Source organism: Fusarium tjaetaba, assembly GCF_013396195.1.
Source record: "Fusarium tjaetaba strain NRRL 66243 chromosome Unknown NRRL66243_c0000020, whole genome shotgun sequence".
Taxonomy (NCBI): domain Eukaryota; kingdom Fungi; phylum Ascomycota; class Sordariomycetes; order Hypocreales; family Nectriaceae; genus Fusarium; species Fusarium tjaetaba.
In genome coordinates, this window is record NW_023501216.1 from 104,287 (window position 1) to 122,268 (window position 17,982).

The 17,982-nt window shown below is 49.4% G+C and overlaps 9 protein-coding genes across 9 annotated transcripts; 5 read left to right on the top strand and 4 right to left on the bottom strand.

Annotated features, from left to right (window-relative positions):
- Positions 1–450: 450 nt before the first annotated feature.
- On the top strand, positions 451–2,404 carry FTJAE_849 (mRNA cleavage factor complex component Pcf11; the record flags this gene model as incomplete). The annotated part of the gene is made up of 3 exons (XM_037355311.1): positions 451–612; positions 688–1,992; positions 2,045–2,404. The coding sequence occupies 3 exons, from the start codon at positions 451–453 to the stop codon at positions 2,402–2,404; spliced, it is 1,827 nt and encodes a 608-aa protein (XP_037212041.1).
- Positions 2,405–3,016: 612 nt separating this feature from the next.
- Positions 3,017–4,678, top strand: FTJAE_850 (DNA-dependent ATPase MGS1; the record flags this gene model as incomplete). The annotated part of the gene is made up of 1 exon (XM_037355323.1): positions 3,017–4,678. The coding sequence occupies one exon, from the start codon at positions 3,017–3,019 to the stop codon at positions 4,676–4,678; it is 1,662 nt and encodes a 553-aa protein (XP_037212042.1).
- A 481-nt stretch (positions 4,679–5,159) lies between these two features.
- FTJAE_851 (serine-threonine rich protein) lies at positions 5,160–6,214 on the bottom strand (the record flags this gene model as incomplete). The annotated part of the gene is made up of 3 exons (XM_037355334.1): positions 5,160–5,194; positions 5,247–5,585; positions 5,635–6,214. The coding sequence occupies 3 exons, from the start codon at positions 6,212–6,214 to the stop codon at positions 5,160–5,162; spliced, it is 954 nt and encodes a 317-aa protein (XP_037212043.1).
- Positions 6,215–7,698: 1,484 nt separating this feature from the next.
- On the bottom strand, positions 7,699–8,364 carry FTJAE_852 (Survival motor neuron 1; the record flags this gene model as incomplete). The annotated part of the gene is made up of 4 exons (XM_037355345.1): positions 7,699–7,796; positions 7,855–7,942; positions 8,018–8,211; positions 8,268–8,364. The coding sequence occupies 4 exons, from the start codon at positions 8,362–8,364 to the stop codon at positions 7,699–7,701; spliced, it is 477 nt and encodes a 158-aa protein (XP_037212044.1).
- Positions 8,365–8,828: 464 nt separating this feature from the next.
- On the top strand, positions 8,829–10,043 carry FTJAE_853 (RNA binding protein; the record flags this gene model as incomplete). Its single annotated transcript, XM_037355356.1, has 3 exons — positions 8,829–8,856; positions 8,904–8,963; positions 9,022–10,043. 3 exons carry the CDS (start codon positions 8,829–8,831, stop codon positions 10,041–10,043), a joined length of 1,110 nt encoding a protein of 369 aa, XP_037212045.1.
- A 1,448-nt stretch (positions 10,044–11,491) lies between these two features.
- On the top strand, positions 11,492–13,426 carry FTJAE_854 (RUD3-suppressor of uso1-1 transport defect; the record flags this gene model as incomplete). The annotated part of the gene is made up of 4 exons (XM_037355367.1): positions 11,492–11,537; positions 11,630–11,778; positions 11,853–12,976; positions 13,030–13,426. The coding sequence occupies 4 exons, from the start codon at positions 11,492–11,494 to the stop codon at positions 13,424–13,426; spliced, it is 1,716 nt and encodes a 571-aa protein (XP_037212046.1).
- Positions 13,427–13,645: 219 nt separating this feature from the next.
- FTJAE_855 (chorismate synthase) lies at positions 13,646–14,817 on the bottom strand (the record flags this gene model as incomplete). Its single annotated transcript, XM_037355378.1, has 2 exons — positions 13,646–14,699; positions 14,798–14,817. The coding sequence occupies 2 exons, from the start codon at positions 14,815–14,817 to the stop codon at positions 13,646–13,648; spliced, it is 1,074 nt and encodes a 357-aa protein (XP_037212047.1).
- Positions 14,818–15,501: 684 nt separating this feature from the next.
- Positions 15,502–16,241, bottom strand: FTJAE_856 (GET1; the record flags this gene model as incomplete). The annotated part of the gene is made up of 3 exons (XM_037355389.1): positions 15,502–15,851; positions 15,915–16,101; positions 16,155–16,241. 3 exons carry the CDS (start codon positions 16,239–16,241, stop codon positions 15,502–15,504), a joined length of 624 nt encoding a protein of 207 aa, XP_037212048.1.
- A 250-nt stretch (positions 16,242–16,491) lies between these two features.
- On the top strand, positions 16,492–17,475 carry FTJAE_857 (prenyltransferase; the record flags this gene model as incomplete). Its single annotated transcript, XM_037355399.1, has 1 exon — positions 16,492–17,475. The coding sequence occupies one exon, from the start codon at positions 16,492–16,494 to the stop codon at positions 17,473–17,475; it is 984 nt and encodes a 327-aa protein (XP_037212049.1).
- Between the last annotated feature and the right edge of the window lie 507 nt (positions 17,476–17,982).

Genomic DNA, 17,982 nt, shown 5'->3' on the forward strand with positions numbered 1-17,982 from the left:
ATTAAAGGAGACTTGACATCCATTACATGCTGTTCGCTTTTCCTTCCCTCTTCTTACTTCAGATCCATCCTATTTATCAGTACTTAGTCAATACAAAGAACTCACACTCCTTGCGCAACAATAAAGACTTTTGGTACAAAAATTGATCAAGGAGTAGCTGTGCATTTCAGGGGAACCGTTTTATTAGCTGCCTTCTTTCCTTGGCCTGTTTCATTCGGGAGAAACCCATCTCTTTGTTGCTTTTTCTTGCATTTGAATCGCGACTTCCTACTCCGTACCAGATCTATTGTTGAGTGGAGCCTCAGGCATCCGCAATTATTGTTCCAGACCCGACACCAGCGGGTTCCGTAGCCTATCGCTACTAAGCTTGACCTGTGCCTAGCCCAATCATCACCATCACCATCACTTTACCTCACACGACCAGTTGCGCTCGTCTCCATCACCGCCATCATGTCTGGAGACTCTGCCGAGGTGGCGGAGGATTACCGCATGGCCTTGGAGGACCTATCCTCTAACATGCGCTTCGAGATTAGCAACCTGACAGTCATTGCTCGTGAGAATACTGAACATGCCCTAGCTATCGCCGAAGTTTTGCAACAACACATCCTCAAGGTAAGTTGGAATCGCGATGTGCAATATGAATGCGCACGAACAATTCAATCCGATCTAATGCTAATTTACGCGTAGGCGCCACCGAACAAGAAACTTCCAGCTCTGTATGTACTCGACTCGATCGTGAAAAATGTCGGCACACCATACACCCTCTACTTCGGCCGCAATCTGTTCAAGACCTTTATGGAATCTTATGCAGTAGTCGATCAACCAGTTCGTCGAAAAATGGAGGAGATGCTTAGAACATGGAAGGAGCCTGTCCCTGGGTCAATGGACAGCAGGCCCGTCTTTTCGCACGAGTTGGTGCGTCCTATTGAGAATGCACTCTTGAAGGCACGCGCCGTAAGCATGCCCCAAGCGGGATTGATGCCTGGGCGACCGCGATCTGCCGTGCCTCATCGTGATACTCCGACACCGCCTGGGACGAGATACCCTCCAGGCCATCCAGCCCAGCAATACACTTCAAATGGAGGACAGTCATTGAGCAATGACATTCGGAATCTAATTGTTGCCACGCAGGCGGAAGCCTCGCGCAATCCCCAAAATGTTGATGTTCAGACTAGATTAAGAGCACTTCATGAGCTGCAGGGCGTTGTGAACAGCACTAGCTTGCCTCCGGATCAGCTTGAGCTCATTAAGAGACGAGTAACTGAACTTGCTGCCGTAAACATGATGGCGCCTCTGACTCAAAGGCCTGCACCTACTCCTCCTGTGCCCGTTCAAGCACGCCCTATGCCTCCAGTGTCCGTAGCCCTTCCTCCGTCTGCAGCTCCGGCTCCGGCGCAAGAAGGTGTGACGCTTGATGCGCTCTTTGGCCCGGGAGCCTTGGCCGCCTTGATGGCAAGAAAGTCGGCTACACCTTCGAGCTCAACACCAACTCCTCAGCCTCCTCAGGTTCGTTCTGAACCGCCAAAGCCACCTATGCCAAACATGTCTGCAATGCCGGCCATGGCCCCTATGCCAGCAATGTCGATACCTACGATACCTGGTATGACTCCAATGCCTACGATGTCCCAGACACCAACACCCGCACCAGCACCAGCACCAGCGCCCGCAGCAAATGCAGCCCCTTGGAGTCTCCTTGATCAACTACGAAAGTCAGGCTTACTCCCTCCTGCTCCTTCAGGAACGCCCACGCCAGTTCCAGTACAAGGGGGTATCAATGTGGCCGCTCTCAAACAACCATGTCAGCCTTCTTTAATCAGGGCGCTACATAACGACCTGGGCCAGCCTTGCACCCAGTGTGGTAGACGGTTTCGAGACGATCCAGTTGGAAAGAAGCAGAAGATTGCTCATATGGACTGGCATTTCCGTGTCCACCAGCGAACCAATGAGGCCGAGAAGCGAGGCATGCACCGGAGTTGGTACGTTGATCAACGCGTAAGTCACAACACTACCTCCTCAAAATACAAAATTACTGACAACACTACAGGACTGGCTCAAGTCAAGAGAAGCCGTCGACGTTGACCACCTCCCCACGACTGAGGATGTTGCCGCTCAGGCCTCAAAGGCATCCGAGGCTGCTAAGCCAAAGTACATTCTTGTTCCCGATGCTTCTCGTCGTATCAACACTGTTTGTCCAATCTGCCAGGACAAGTTTGAGAACAAATGGCTTGATACGGCACAAGAATGGGTATGGCTAGACACAGTTTTAGTTGGCGACCGAGCATATCACGCATCATGTCATGCAGAAGCAACACGGGACCGAGAAAACACACCAATACTAGGCAAACGCAAGGCCGAAACAAGCCTAGCATCACCTAAAGTGCGGTCACTGAAGACGTCAGCTTAAAGAAATCGAACATTGGTACAGCATTGAGATGCAAATATATATCGGCTTGGCGGCACTGGCGTTATGGAACGAGCATGCAAGGGATTGGTGGTCGTTGAAGCATTATCACGGAGTTATGTGAAGGGTTTTTAGCAATTTAGTCAACCGGGCTATTGACATGGTTGTCGCCATAGCCAAGATAAACCAATGTCATCTTTTGATTCTAAACTGTTCATAATGTGTCGTGAAATGTCGTGGAACTGTACAAAGAATAGATGACAGTGGTAGACAGTAGTACAGGCTAACAGCTACCGATAATATGGATCCGAGAGCGGCCCGTTGTTCGGGGATTGGTCCCCACGATTTTGAACACGGACGGGACTCGTTGCACGCGTTTTAGTTAGGTAGTTCAGGTACCGTAAGGTCCACTCTATTTTGTTCACTTGGTCGAGTCCTAGCTCTCACTTTAACCTCCAACTTCCAAGCTTCATTCCCTTCCATGCATGACCTGACCCTAATCTACCAACCAACCGATGACAGCGCATCACAACCCAACGTCCACTACCAAATCGCATAACGAACCAAGCCAAGGTCGCCCATTGTGATTCGGTGATCGTCACGACTACAGCGACCATGGCGGTCGACTGCCCCATCTGCAACAAGCCTGTCAAATCCTCCGAGATCAACAGCCACATCGACTCAGGATGCGAGAGCTTCATCATAGACAAAGAGAAGGACCCGACACCCCCGCAATCACAGACGCCACAGAGTAACTCTCAAAAACGAAACGCTTCCAACTTCTTCTCTACGCCCGCGCCAAAACGACAAGCTGCCTCTGAGAGGCGAATAGCGACTCCTGTGAACGGAGCATTACAGCCTATAGCAGGGAAGAAGAGGACTTTCGAAGAGGGCCCAGGTCATGGAGTAGCAAGTTCCAAGGATGCAGAAGAGACGACCAACGGCGAGAATGCCAACGGAACGAGCACTTGGTCTCCGAATACGGAGCAGGATGGAAGAGTGGTGAAGAAGACCAAGACACAACGCGCTGCGCCCTTGGCCGAACGAATGCGGCCACGAAACCTTGACGAAGTATGCGGACAAGATCTAGTTGGGCCAAATGGTGTGCTGCGCTCCCTTATCGAGTCGAACCAAGTACCCTCCATGATTCTATGGGGTGCTTCAGGCACGGGAAAGACAACAATAGCACGATGTATCGCTCGTATGGTCGGCAGTCGCTTCATCGAACTCAATGCGACAAGTACAGGAGTCAGCGAGTGCAAGAAATACTTCCAAGAGGCGATGAACGATCTTGCCCTCACTGGTCGCAAGACCATAATCTTTTGTGACGAGATTCATCGCTTCAACAAGGCCCAGCAAGACGTGTTCCTCAAGCCTGTTGAGGCCGGTACAGTGACGCTTATCGGCGCGACTACAGAGAACCCTTCTTTCAAGGTGGCAAATGCTTTACTCTCCCGATGCCGCACCTTTACGTTGCAGTCTCTTACAACAGAGGATGTAGTCCGCATTTTACAGCGGGCAATCAAGGAGGAAGAATCAGTTTATCCACAAACACCATTATTGGACGAAGCTATGGTGACCTACCTGGCACGCTTTGCGGATGGTGATGCTCGTACTGCCTTGAACCTCCTCGAGCTCGCCCTTTCGCTCACAACCCGCGAGGGTATCACACAAGAAGATATCAAGGCCGCCCTTACAAAGACTCTTGTCTACGATCGTGCAGGCGATCAACATTATGATACTATTTCTGCTTTCCACAAATCAGTCCGTGGAAACGATGCAGATGCGGCACTCTACTATCTTGCGCGCATGCTCCAATCCGGCGAGGACCCCTTATTCATCGCCCGCCGCATGGTTGTCATTGCCTCTGAGGACGTTGGCCTGGCGGATAACACCCTCCTACCACTTGCTACGGCAACATACACAGCCACACAACAAATTGGCATGCCGGAAGCTAGAATACCGCTGGCACACTGCACTGTTGCGCTATGTAATGCGCCCAAGAGCACCAAGGCCTACCGGGCTCTCAACAATGCCTACGCAGCACTACGCGAACCGGGTGTGGCCGGTCTTCCTGTACCTCTACACTTGCGAAATGCTCCTACAAGACTCATGCGTGACATGGGATATGGCGCTGAGTACAAGTATCCACCCAACTACCGTGATGGGCAGGTGAAGCAGACATATTTACCTGACGAACTCGTTGGACGTCGATTTGTTGAGGACCGAGATCTAGGAACAGAGGTTGATCCAGATCTTGAGATGGGCGGAACTTAATTTTATGGATGGAATCTGGAATAGACTGGATGGCATAAGGAAATGGATAAAAAGCGTGGTTTTGCATTGTCTCAGGAGTAAGGATAAGGTTGGTTACCCTTAGGGGTTTATAATACTGTACTATAAAGGTTGTACCATGGACTTGGAAACAGAGACTATCATTACCTCTGTGATTCTTGTTGACATGTCTATTTTCTTGTGATACATGAAAGGCACATACTTCACAACATAGTGAATGACAGACATAGCAACTTCACCAAATGTTACAAGGTATCATGATTTCTCCCATAAAGCTTTGTCCCATTAAACTACCTAAACCGATCTTCAAACCCGTGAAGATTTTATCAGCCATCTAGGCCAGGTACCCAAACATAATTCCAGTCGTCTAAAACCCATAAATGGTACATTCAAGTAATAACATATTCAAACTCAAATCGTCCGTGGTATCAACACCTCCAAGAATTTCATGTCATTGCTCAACTTAAACCACACTGTCCAACTTGTAAGGCATGGCACCTAGAGATCCGTTAGTATTTGATATGGTATTGAAGAGTTGAAGATGACTTACCGCCCAGGCCGCCAAATGAGTTAATGCCTTGGGCCTGAGCTGGGAAACCTCCAGCTGAGCAGGAGACCATGCACACACAGCTGCCATCGCCACCAATGGTACCCTTTCCAGGGACAACTCCCGTGGCTTCAGGAGCCGCGGGAGCAGCCTCAGCAGGCTTGGACTCGGCGGGAGGTGCAGGGGCAGGGGCAGCATCGCCGCCTGTGATGGGAGTAGCCTTGCCATCGCCATTCTGTTGGATGGCCATCTCCTTGAACTTGGCCTGAGTCTTCTCAGCAGTAGGGTTGATGGAAAAGACCATGCCCTGACCACAGTGGTTGCCTTGCTTGCAGTAGAACCCTTCAAAGGTTAGTATGATAATCAGGGCGTAATCGTGTTTGTCACTTACAGAGAGGAGTGTCAACCATGACTTGCATAGCGACTTGTGGAGGGGGAGAAACGGTGTTGTTGGGGTTGGGCATGAAACCAGAGTCCATACCACCCTCGAGAAGAGCACAGGGCTTGTCGAAACCAGACTGAGAGACGGTGTGGTTCTGTGACAGGAACTCAAAGACAACAGTGTCGCCGATGGGGACGTTGTGAAGCTCTTCAGGCTGGTAGACCAGACCTCCTGGACCGCCAACAGTGACGGTGTGCTGTTGAGGAGCTACAGGAGTAGCAACGGCCTCGCCTCCCTTGGTGACGGTCTCAGTGACTGTGACCTTTTCGTTGATGGTGGTTGTCTCGGCACCAGCTCCAGGGTTCGCCCAGATGATGATGATCTCGGTCTTTGAGACTCCCGAAACAACCTTCTTGTGTCCACTGAGAAGCTCTACAGGGAGAACGTGTCCAGCGGGCATGGCCTCAGCGGGCATGGCTTCGGCAGGCATCGGGTGATCCCGTCGTTCAGGCTGAGCAAAGTCGAGGAAACGCGCCATGGTCAAGGGCGCAAAGGCGGCGGCCACGGCCAGACTAGTTGAAGCTCTCATGATGTTTTAAAACTTGAGGGTATTAGAGTAGAAAGGGAATAAAGATTGCGAGATGTTCGAGTCGAGTCGAGATGAGATCGATCTAGCGATTAAGAGACTAAGTAAGTAGTAATAATGAAGAGGGCCTGCCTTCAAAGAAAGGAATTCTCAAGTGCAAAAAGAATGAAGCACAAGAAACAATCGAGAGAGAAAGAGGTAGAGGGAGATATGGGGATGGGATGTTTGTTGACAATCGTGGTTCTGCTGTGGCCTTATTATAGCTACCTTGCCGGGCATCCAATGCATCTCACGAGCGAAACTGTTTAACGCCTGTAAGCCCCTGGAAAAGACAAGCCCTCAAACACATTTGCGAAACACGGCCGCTGAAGAAGCCGAATCTTAGCTTTGCTCGCTTCGGTCTGTCTAGATCCGATCATCATCACTGTAGGTGTAGGTCTCAGTGAAACGCTTGTTGATGCGGGGGTGGTCTCTGTGACAGGTCCGTCTCGGATCACGTTTGGTGTTTTGGAGTTTTACCCTTTTGCGCTGTTGCTAGTGCCAAGCGAATAATATGCGACACATAATGATTGGGATGGTTTCTTACGTAGCGGCCGGTATAGGCCTAAAAGTGCTTAATTAACTCTATATAGGGTCGTATCAACCATCGTTGACAGGGGCTGCTTTTCTTAGTGGTGAGACGTCAAAGAGACAGGTCAGACAAAGCCAAGAACGGGACTTGGCTACTCCGTGAGTGCTGAGAGTCCAAGGCCCAGCCACCTGCGGCTCCTATTATACCACAATTACACTATGATATCGTCGACCGACTCGACCCGATGCTCTCTGATGAAGCCAAGAAGGGCCAAGCTATTAAATACATACGCTTATACTCGCCGTTTGAGCGGCACCGAGGCCGTTTCACCATTGATCGTCAACGGTGAGGTTTCATCGACATAGTATTAGTCTCATCCGCTGTAGACCCCTCCAGGCACAATAATTCGGACGACAAAAAGTTTATCTCCTTGCAGGGCTTGAGACCTAATATGTGACCTACCTTAATCACTTTGCGTGTATCATTGGTGTTGCTATGGATGGATGCTTAACTGATAACCATACTCTGGCAATATTGTAGTCTAGTGTATCCACAGAGGAAGAGAAGAGACCTGCCTGCACCGTCCTTCGCGCTGGTATAATAGTCTACCTAGTCTCTTGGGTCCCAAATTGCGGTCGCTATATCTTGACATGATATGAACTTACAGCAAAGTCTCTAAAGTCTGGCCTTGGCATCTTGAGGCCTCTCGTTTCGACGGAAACGCCACGAACCTATCTCTTCCATCCATGAACACTTCCACGTGAATCGGCGGCCGATCTTGCATCGTAGCATCAACGGCAACAGCCCGACCGAGGAACCCATGCGTATGCCATGACTTTCTCTGACAAAATTGAGGATGACTACCGCTCTTCCGTGTTTCAAGGATGTAAAATTGTTTCTTCGCTTACGAACCATCCTACTTCTGCTGAGCTTGCTGTTGCCCTTCGTACAACCCTGTGTAGTACCCAGCATAGTACCATGACATAAGGAGTTTCTTGAGGCTTTCGTCCTGGACTGTGTGTTTTGATTAGTCCTATATGACAAGAAATACCATTCAAGGATCATGACTTACCGGAACCGAGGACGGTTTGTATAGGAAATGAGGGAGTCCCTTGAGACGCGATTGGCTCCTTAGACTCATTGCGCGATGATGGGATATCCTAAGCTTCCATGTTAGTTGTCTGAGCATATGAAGCCAAGATCCTCATGGCACAGATCAACGTAGCCAAGCCCACCTTGTTTTGTTCTGCTGTTCCCGATTCCAACTCAATCTCTTCTGTTTCTGTAACTTGGGGTTGCTCAGATCCAGACTCAGCCTCCGCCTCGGCCCTTCGTTCACTCGTTAGCCGAGTGAAGCTCACCTCTTGAGGTCTCAACTTACCGATTTTGAGGCTCCAACTCCCGTACACTTCCGCCCTTAGCATGAATGCTGTGATATTTCTGCAGAATGTCTGTCAGTAACCGTTTACGATAGAGAGAACTTACTTACCTTGTACTCTTGTAAGGCTTCGTTCCAAGAGTCAATCAGGGCAGAATCATCCCATATCTCCTCTTGTGTCAATTTCTCTTGCTTTTTTGACATCTTCTGCAATCAAAGGTCGGATTGCCACGATGGAGAGTTATGGATATTGAACTGTTAAGCTTTGTTTGAGAAGCCTCGGTTCCAGATGGCTGAGGTCGAAGGGTTATTGTCCGTCTGGCTCTAAGTTTGCAAGAAGCATAAGCTTCGAGTATGAATCGATAATATTTTGTCAAGAATATAAATTGAGTTGTCAGGTAATGGTTGGTGATGTAGATTGATCCCGTCTTATTCTGTATGTCCCAGCGCTGCTCGGGTTGTAAGCTCTAGAAGCTACAGACACTTTTTAGTGGACCAAGCCGCTGAAAGGACCCAAACCCCACTACGATAAACTGATAGTGCACGCGATTCTTCACCGCCCAGAGCAGACATGGCAGAATCCCAATTTTTTTCAATGGCCCACGCATCTTTTTCTGCGGGAGTCTAGCTTTTGAGTATCTAGCAACAAGACAACCAAATCAGATACAATGGCCCCAGAATTGAGAAAGCGAAAGTGTAAGTAACTTGAGAGTCATTGATCTTCATGCGCTGACTCTTTTTAGCCGTTTCGGACATCAAGAAGCCTAACAGCGCTGCCAAAGCTGCCCAGCCTAAGCGAAAAGGTAGAGACATAATGCCCACGATATAGCTTTTCTTGTGTCGCTAACACAGCTTTTACAGCCCCCGAGGAAGCGTCACCTGTGTCGCTGAAGAAGCAAAAGTCTGTCAAGAAGACTGTTGTCACAAAAAAGGCCGATACCAAGCCGGCGCAAAAGTCCAAGAGCAAGTCCGAGGAAGTCAAGATCGTCGAGGAGGAAACCACCACACTCGATATCCCCGATGAGTCTTCCGATTCTGACGCTGAGGAGGGCAAGGAAGTTCAGGCGATCGTGAAGGAGCTGGACTCTGACGACGAGGATATCACCGAGGGCGACTCTAGCTTCAAGCAGGGACAGGATGTCGGCAAGATCCCCAAGGTCTCCAAGGAGGTTCAGAAGGCCGCCAAGGCTTCCGACGAGGAAGCTGGGGTTATCTACATCGGCCGCATTCCCCACGGTTTCTACGAGCATGAGATGAGACAGTACTTCGAGCAGTTTGGCCCCATTGTTGCGCTACGACTTTCCCGAAACAAGAAGACTGGTGCCAGCAAGCACTACGCTTTCGTCAAGTTCGAGGAGGCCTCTACCGCTGAGATCGTGTGCAAGACCATGGACAACTACCTTCTGTTCGGTCACATACTCAAGTGCCGAATGATCCCCAAGGAGCAAGTTCGCGATGATTTGTTCAAGGGTGCCAACCGACGATTCAAGAAGGTCCCCTGGAACAAGATGGCTGGCCACAAGCTTGAGAAACCTTTGACCGAGTCTGCATGGGCGAACAAGGTTACAAAGGAGAACTCTAAGCGCGCAAAGAAGGCTGCTAAGCTTAAGGAGCTCGGTTACGAGTTCGATGCCCCCGAGATCAAGGACGTGCCAGCTCCCGCTGCTATTGAGAACGGAGAGAGCGAGACCAAGGCCGTTGAGGATGCGCCCGCTGAGAAGGAGGAGGAGTCCAAGGTTGAGGAGCCCGCTGAGGTCGTCGAGACAGTTGTCGAGGAGAAGACTGAGATTGTTACCGAGGAAAAGCCAGCTCCCAAGGCCAAGGGCAAAGCCGCAAAGGGCAAGGCAACAAAAGCAGGCAAGGGCCGAAAGGCAAAGGCTTGATTGAGTACGGAATTGTTCAATTCACTTGGGTTTCGGAGTTTTAAAGCGGCATAGACATAGTTACAAAAAGATCCATGTTTAATGAAACGAATGCAATTTGGATCATCAGTCGCGCGCTTCTTCTTTTTACTACAAAAAGGATTTCAATGATGATATATATGTACGCACATAAGCGAACCCATAGCACTCATAGGAGATAAAAGAGCAAGCAATGGGATTATGAAAGGCGGTTATAGTCTACTTCGCGCTCGATCGCGAAAAAGCCACGGAAAACAATGGTCTTTTTCAAAAATGTGATTGCGAAGGGTAAAAATATGTGAAGAAGAGAAAACGAGATTCGACGCGTGAGACAGATGAGAAAATAGCATCGTGAGGATCCACTTGAATATGACTAAGCCCGATTTACCTGAACATTCAACCAGAGCATCTTTTCCAGCTGTTTGTGCCGTCCAAGATACTCAGAGTTAACCAACTTGATTTGTTACAAGGATATCTGAATCCGCCTTGAATTCATATCTCAGTCAGTTTCAGCTCTCATCGAGGAGTATATCTTACATAGATCTTGAGTTCAATTTACTAATGCTCGTGTTTGCGTCTCTTACATGGAACGCTGTATACTTAGGAACCAACTAATCGAGGTTCACAAATGGGCCATACTGATTTCACAGAGTAATCAAATCCCCTTTATTTTGATCAGACATATCACAGGAGTCATTCTTTATGGCACATGATACTGACCAAAGTTCCTGATAAGTGAGTCAGTGCAAAGGAAGATGTTTCACTATTACAGGAACAGAAAAGAACATCTTGTCCTCATAACTGTAGCACAGAATTGGCAGTGTTGGAAAGGAATCCATACACCGAATCAGAGAGAGCTGAGGCGAGAGTTACTGTTCCATTATATAGATATCAGTAGTGAACCATCCTCAGTCAGTGATTGTAGTCAGTGATTGGAAGCCATTCTCGAGTCCAGATCCTCCCAGGTACGTGAACAGCAGCTACAATATATATCACATAGTCGGCCATTGGCGTTTAAAAGCGAAGAGAATATTTTCATGATCAAATTCATATACTCATGCAACTGATATGGTCCTACAGTAGTAGCCGGCCGACAATTCGGAGCCGACCTCGCCCGGAAGATCAGCCGTTGAAACGACTCGGAACTAACTCCAGGGCACTTCCAGGCCAAGCCCACTAAATTCCACCAGGTCAAGTACGTCAGCTGGTGGCTGCTGACATGCAATTTGACCACCTACCAACGGAACCTTACACGAGGGAGGGTCAGTAATTACTGACACGTACCAAACATCCAATTCCCGTCTGTTCGTTCCTCTTAAAGCAACCTACCTATAATCCACCCACAGGCGCTAGGATTATCTGCACGACATTACATTGAACGAACCTCTAGATCTGGGTCTGGATGCTCTATCCAGACTAAAAAACTCACCATGTCTTCCACCGTCGCAGCGAACCCGACCCAGGCGACGAATTCAGGTGCGTGCAATCCCTACCCCTGCCAATTGACGTGGAATTGGAGATTCGAGAACGTGTCCTAACCCATGGGGCCTCGCTTCCTACTCGTGCAGGGTCGTCGTCAAAAAAGAAGAACAACAAGAAGAAGAAGAACGCCAACAAGAACAAGGCTGCTGAGCAACCTGTTAGTGGTAGTTCAGACCCTCAGCAGGGTTCAGATAAAGAGACCCTCGAAGACGAGCCCGAGACACCCACTCAGCCCGTACGTAGTTATGATGCTCACCTCCCATATCTATCATACAATTGCGCGCGCGCTGACATGTATCAACTCCACAGGAAACTCCAGTCAATGCAGATGCAGACGCAGTCAATGCAGACGAAGTCGTAAACGAAGAAGCTCCCCCTGTCCACAGTAACGGGCATGCCGTAGAGCCCAAGGCTCAGAGCAACGGGCTCACACCCCCTCCAGTTGATGGCGAAAAGGAAACGCCCGACGATACAGATACCTCCGCCAAGCTAGAAGCCATGAGCCAGGAACGAGAGGCCTTGCGGGCCGAGGTCGAACAGCTACGGAAGCAGCTCGAGAACATCCAAGAGACACACAGCAATGAAGTCACACAGCTCAAGAGCGATCTAGAGGAGAGCAATGCCGCCAAGGAGAATGCCGAGGAGGAATACCAGACCCTTCTCGGGCGAGTTGAGAAGATCAAACAGACGCTGAGCGACCGGTTTAAGCGCGACAAGGCAGAGCTCGAAGAAAGCAAAGAGCGCATAGAAGAGCTCGAGGCAGAGAATGAGGAACTAAGAAATAATGCTGTATCGTCTGGAGACGATGTCGCCAAGCTCAAGGAGGAGCTACAAGATGCGACCAGGGAGCTCAACACTCTGCGAAGTCGCAACAACCTATCAGCACAAAACTGGAGCAAGGAGAAGGAAGAACTAGTCCGACATGTCCAACATCTTAAGGAGGAGATGGAGACTACCGCAAACGCCATGGGCGAATGGGAGGTTATCGCCATGGAAGAGCGATCTATCAAGGAGAGCTTGGTTGATAAGGTCTCGGAACTTGAGGAACAAGTTACTATCCTACGACAAAACTACGAGAGCGCCACTACAGAGCGAGAGAGTCAAATGACACTTATCGAAAACCTACAGAACGCCCTCCGCGAAATCCAAGATGCTCGCAAGAAGGAGCTTCGCGATATGGTCGAGACTACCGAGGCGCAAGTTCAAGCTCTCAAGAAACAGGTGCAAGAAGCCGATGCCCGCGCAAAGGAAGCTGAAGAAGCCAAGCAAACACTCTCACAGGAGCTTGAGCGAACAGCGCCTTATGAGAAGGAGGTCAAGGAGAAGAACCTTCTCATTGGAAAGTTGAGGCATGAGGCGATTGTGTTGAATGACCACTTGACCAAGGCACTGCGGTACCTCAAGAAGACAAAGCCGGAAGACAATGTTGACAGGTATGTCTAAGATACGACAACTCATATGAAACCTTTGTACTAACTACGGCTAGACAAATCGTCACAAACCATCTCCTCCACTTCCTCACGCTAGACCGTGGTGACGCCAAACGTTTCCAGGTCCTTCAAGTCATGGCTGGCTATCTCAACTGGACTGACGAGCAGCGAGAGCAGGCCGGTCTCGCTCGTCCAGGCACATCATCTAATTCTCTCCGCCTACCCATGTCACCATTCACACGCACACCAAGCTCACCATCTCTCAACACCGATCTCTTCAACGAGTCAACATCTGCCAAAGACAAAGAGTCTTTATCTGAGCTATGGGCAAACTTCTTAGAGCGCAGCGCACAGGAGGGAGCTCTAGAAACACCAAGTAGAAAGGGTAGCACTAGCAGTGCTGCAACGGGACCAGTGAGGCCGGAATCGACAAGGCCGGAGTCTAAGAGCTAATGTTGAAATTACGATGTGGAAATTACACTAAATGCATGTTTGGAGTGGACGCAGTGCATGTTTCAGGGAGAGCGGGGAGAGTATCACGCTCGACTGCTACAAGAGAAAGGATGAGATATGGTTTTCATGGTTATTCAAGCCAAATTTCAACGGTCATAGACCTCTATGTAAGAATAGCTCTTTATAAAGAAGGGTTGGGATAATACGCAAGAGGACGGATTAGATACTATCGTCTTCTGCCGTTTCTCCACGCAAGGAGTGCAATACATTCTGTGCATATCCTTCAGCGTCCCTCGTTATGGTCGCCACGTCAATGCGATTAGTCAATGCATCGTTGACTCCCTCCACAACCTCCCTTTCCTCCATAACCTCGCCCATGAGGCGCACTTCGTGACTCCAGTAGGCATGGCTTCGTGATCGGAGGTCTTCATCGCGCAGCGCAGTGTTCTTGACAATACCGAGAGCACTAAGCTTGCTCTTCACTGTGAGAAGAGCACGTGAGGTTGCCTCAATGCGCTCCACGGGCGAGGGAGGCTCAACGAAGGCGCGGTTCGTAGCGGATAGATACAGAAGCCAGCCTAGAGCGGCGTCAAAGGCTGCGAGGGTCACAAGGCGTGCGACTCGAGCAGTCCAGTAAAAGAAGTCAACTTCCGACAGACGCAGAGCACGTGCATTGGCTTGGTAGTTGTAAGAGTTGACAAAGTAAATATCGAGAGCGGTAATGGTCATGGCAGCCATTGTAGCCTTTGGTCGCCATTGGGAACCAGCTCGCCCCGTGAATGTTGGACTTGTAACGAAAGCAATGGCGAAGAGGTTTGCGATATGAGGCCACAGGAGTTGTGGCAGAGCATAATAGAAGAATGTCTTTGGCTCTTCCGAAGTGCAGAACGGGCAGTTCGCGAGCACTTCAGGTCCAAATTGCAAGTATAGCAGTCGGCTCTCGAGGTTGACAAATCTGCCCCTCAGCGCTTCGTCTTGCTTCGTGAGAACATTGTCGGGTCTTCCAACTGCAACACGGTTGAATAGAACATCGACCGGGATCTGGAGACGGCTTTGGGTCGCAAGGAACAGGTTTTCGGGTGCGAACGGCGGTAATGTCTTGAGGATGTAGCTGATGATTAGGAAGGCCAGGAGAGCCAGCGCAACGCGGACTTTGGGCGGCACGGGAACTATGGGCGCATGTCGAGCTTGCGAAGAGGCCTTGACGGATCGATAGTATGATATGGCCTTTGGTAAAAGTATAGGGCCAAAGAAGATAAGGAGGGATCGGATACTGGTTAAGGTTAGTTGTTGTTTGTACAGGATGTGTAAGTGGCTATCAAGAAGAATAAAGTCACAAGGACAAAGTTTAATGCTAGAAGATATACTTACGAGTCCCATGGGATCGCCATTATGGCGAATATCAAACCAAAATGGTCGTGTTCCTTTGTTGGTTCTGAGGTGTTGAAGTTGAACACGTTTTGGACAAGGCTGATAAACGACGTCAGTTCAGGAACGGCTTCATAAGGCAAAGGTGGCGCCAAGCCTAAGGTACTGTTGCAAGCCTGAGGGACAGCGAGCGTCTGAGGTGTCGGCCAATGTGGGGGCTTAAACTTTTGGTGGGGCCGACCTCTCTTCTCAACGTAAAACCTCGGATTTTTCTTCTCTTGAGCAAACTTCTTTCTTTCTTCACCTCAATCATTCACCACAAACAAATCCTCTTCTTCGCCTTTTCGTTTACAATCACACCCCTCGCAATATTCACCATAGCTCAGTAGCGCAATAATATGGCTCTTGCGCCGTTATTCACTGCCTCCCGCTCCCCCCGTGCATCAGTGTATCATCATGTTACCATTGGCACTTTCGAAGCTTTGGCGATCTCTCCGTGGTCGCTAGAGTCAATATGTTGCCTAGATCAAGCCCCAAATACCCTGCCAAGGGTTATTCTCTGTCGTGTTACAAAGTCTCAGCTTCGGCAATGAGGAACTTTGCGTCAAATTTATCTAAGAGATACATCTCCAATCGTAGTCAAGCTTTGCTTGTAAATATGGATATTTCTACTATGTGCGCTAGCTATATCTATCACAGCCGTTTGCTTATGACTTCTTCTTCTCCTCCGCGGCGACCTTCTCGGCTGCGACGGGTGCTTCCTTGGCCTGCTTCGCGTTGAGGAGCAGACCAGCGATACCGACGATCAAGTCGCTGAAAAGCGCGATAACTCCTGTGCATGCCAATTGCCATGAAGCGATGCTGACACTGCCGATGGGGGCGCGAGGGAAAGACAGAATCCATTCCGCCCAGTATGGGAACCAGCCGTAAGGAAGCCAGAACATGGGCTCTGTGGCGTACCAGAAGGGCAGGAAGTATTGCGGTGCGCGTGTGACGACGACTCGGAGAACGGTGAGGATCTTGTCAAAGTTGGATCGAGCTGCCTCGTTGGTTTTCTCTGTAGTAGTCATTTGTCAGTTCTCTCTTGGTTCCCCTGATCTCCACGACGATGGTGACGTACTAGTCTTCTCCAGCTGTTCGAGAAGCTTGTCGTGCTGGCGGCGAAGCTTTGCCCACTTGGCAAATTCATCCTGACTACTCGTAGAGTTTAGATCTCGTCGGACCTTGAGGTAATCGGCCTGAAGCTTGCGTTGCTCGCCTGCAGCCTTTGCTGTCGATACGGGGAGGAAGTTGATTATTGTCCAGAGCTTTCTTAGTTAATAGCTGAGCTATATGACACAGTCTGGGTTGAGTAGCGTACCAAGTTGTTGATTGCGGCGGCTCCAATGGTATTGACTAGGTTGACGACAACTTCGACAACGAAGATACTGAGCATAAGGGAGGCCATCTTAGAGGTCGAAGTGTATCAGTAGCAACAGGTGATCGGATTCGAGCGTGTACACTGTGTATTCGGTCCTGGACCGGTTTGAGTTTAAGCTCGTGATGTTGATGGTGATGTTGGTTTTGGTGGTTTGTTAAACGTGGTCAAGCCATGTCATAACCCCGACACATGGAGCTCCATCGAACCCCTCCACACCACGTCGATTCCATCAAGCTTACCCTATACTTTTCACTCTTTGCCTCCTTTGATCATTTCAATGTCACGAGCACTTGACAAGAGTCTCAAGGAATCTCTGAAACATGGAGATCATCATTCGGTATTTCTAGAGATCTCAGATGTCCTTATTGAGCCTTCAAATGAGCTTCTAGAGATCGAGTTGTTGGGTAAAAGCCACATCCCGGATGCCCATACATCAGTATTACGAGAAGAGAATGCAGTGGCCACACCAAAATTACGACTCGTACAGGCTTTCATAGTGGCGCAGAAGCTTCTCAAACAGTTACAGGCCGATAGCCAGCGGGTTTCGTTAGAAGATATCTCGAGGTCAACTGCAGTTATTCTGTTGATGGATCCAGAGCATCTGACGGCTGCCAACACGAGAAAACGACTTATCAGAGGGAAAGGGAGAGAAGAAGACCTGCAAGACAAACTACACCTCGAGAAACACCTGATTGATAGTTTGCTGACTAGTCGGCTTCATCGACACACAAAGTCGCCAACACTATGGAATCATCGCCGATGGTTGATGGAGCAATATCGTCTTCACAATATCGAGGTTACAGCCGAGGATGGCCTCACAAGAACAATCATGATATCTGGAGAAAGACATCCACGGAATTACTATGCCTGGTGTCACGCTAGATATCTGGTTAACACCTTTGTCCTGCCATCATCAAGCTCACAGGAGAAGATAGCACGCATGATCATCGCTACGCAAAAGTGGTGCTTTGCACATCACAATGACATATCTGGCTGGCAATTTCTTATGTTCCTGCTGGACAAGCAACCTGCCGAAACATCGCCTGTGTTTCGCGAGACATTGAAACTCGCAGCCTCGTTCAAGTGGCGGAATGAATCTGTGTGGTACTTCCTTCGGCTTGTGACTGCTCGGGGAGTCACAGACTCTGACAAGGAGGAGTTTGAAAGCCTGCGAAAGACACTCTGGGAGACCGCGCCTGGAGACAGTCTTGAAAAGAAGACGCTTGAAAGAGCAGAGCAGTGGCTCATGGTTAGTCAATGATCGTGTTCGCAAGGAACTGGACTTGAGGACCGGGGCTGAAACCGAAACTCATTCATGGGTTGCCTCACGGGTGTCTTTCGGATATGCGCCCATGAAACATGGGAATAGATGTTGGAAATAGAAACAATACGGTCTCAACTGGAGCACAGACGCTGAATAACGATTATCTTGTCACGATCCTTATCTAAATGAAGATCTGCCGTCTCCTTGACGGTGAAATATCGAACCCTGAGAGGCCGGCGGCTAGTGACCTATCACAGCTGAATACAGGTATGTATGGTTAAAAGCTGCAATATGAAATCAAATTGAGGTCTACCCTGATCGACACGATCCGAGTAGATAGTGCTGCCGGGGTCGAGATTAAAATTCCGAGAGGCATTGACGGCGCCGTGCGGTCGTTTCATCAACGGGGTCAGTTGACAAGGGACTTCCTAGACCATGAAGCTATCCAATTGTGTTTAGACATTCTGAAATAGAGATGAAGTCATTGAAGTGCGTGCAGCGGGA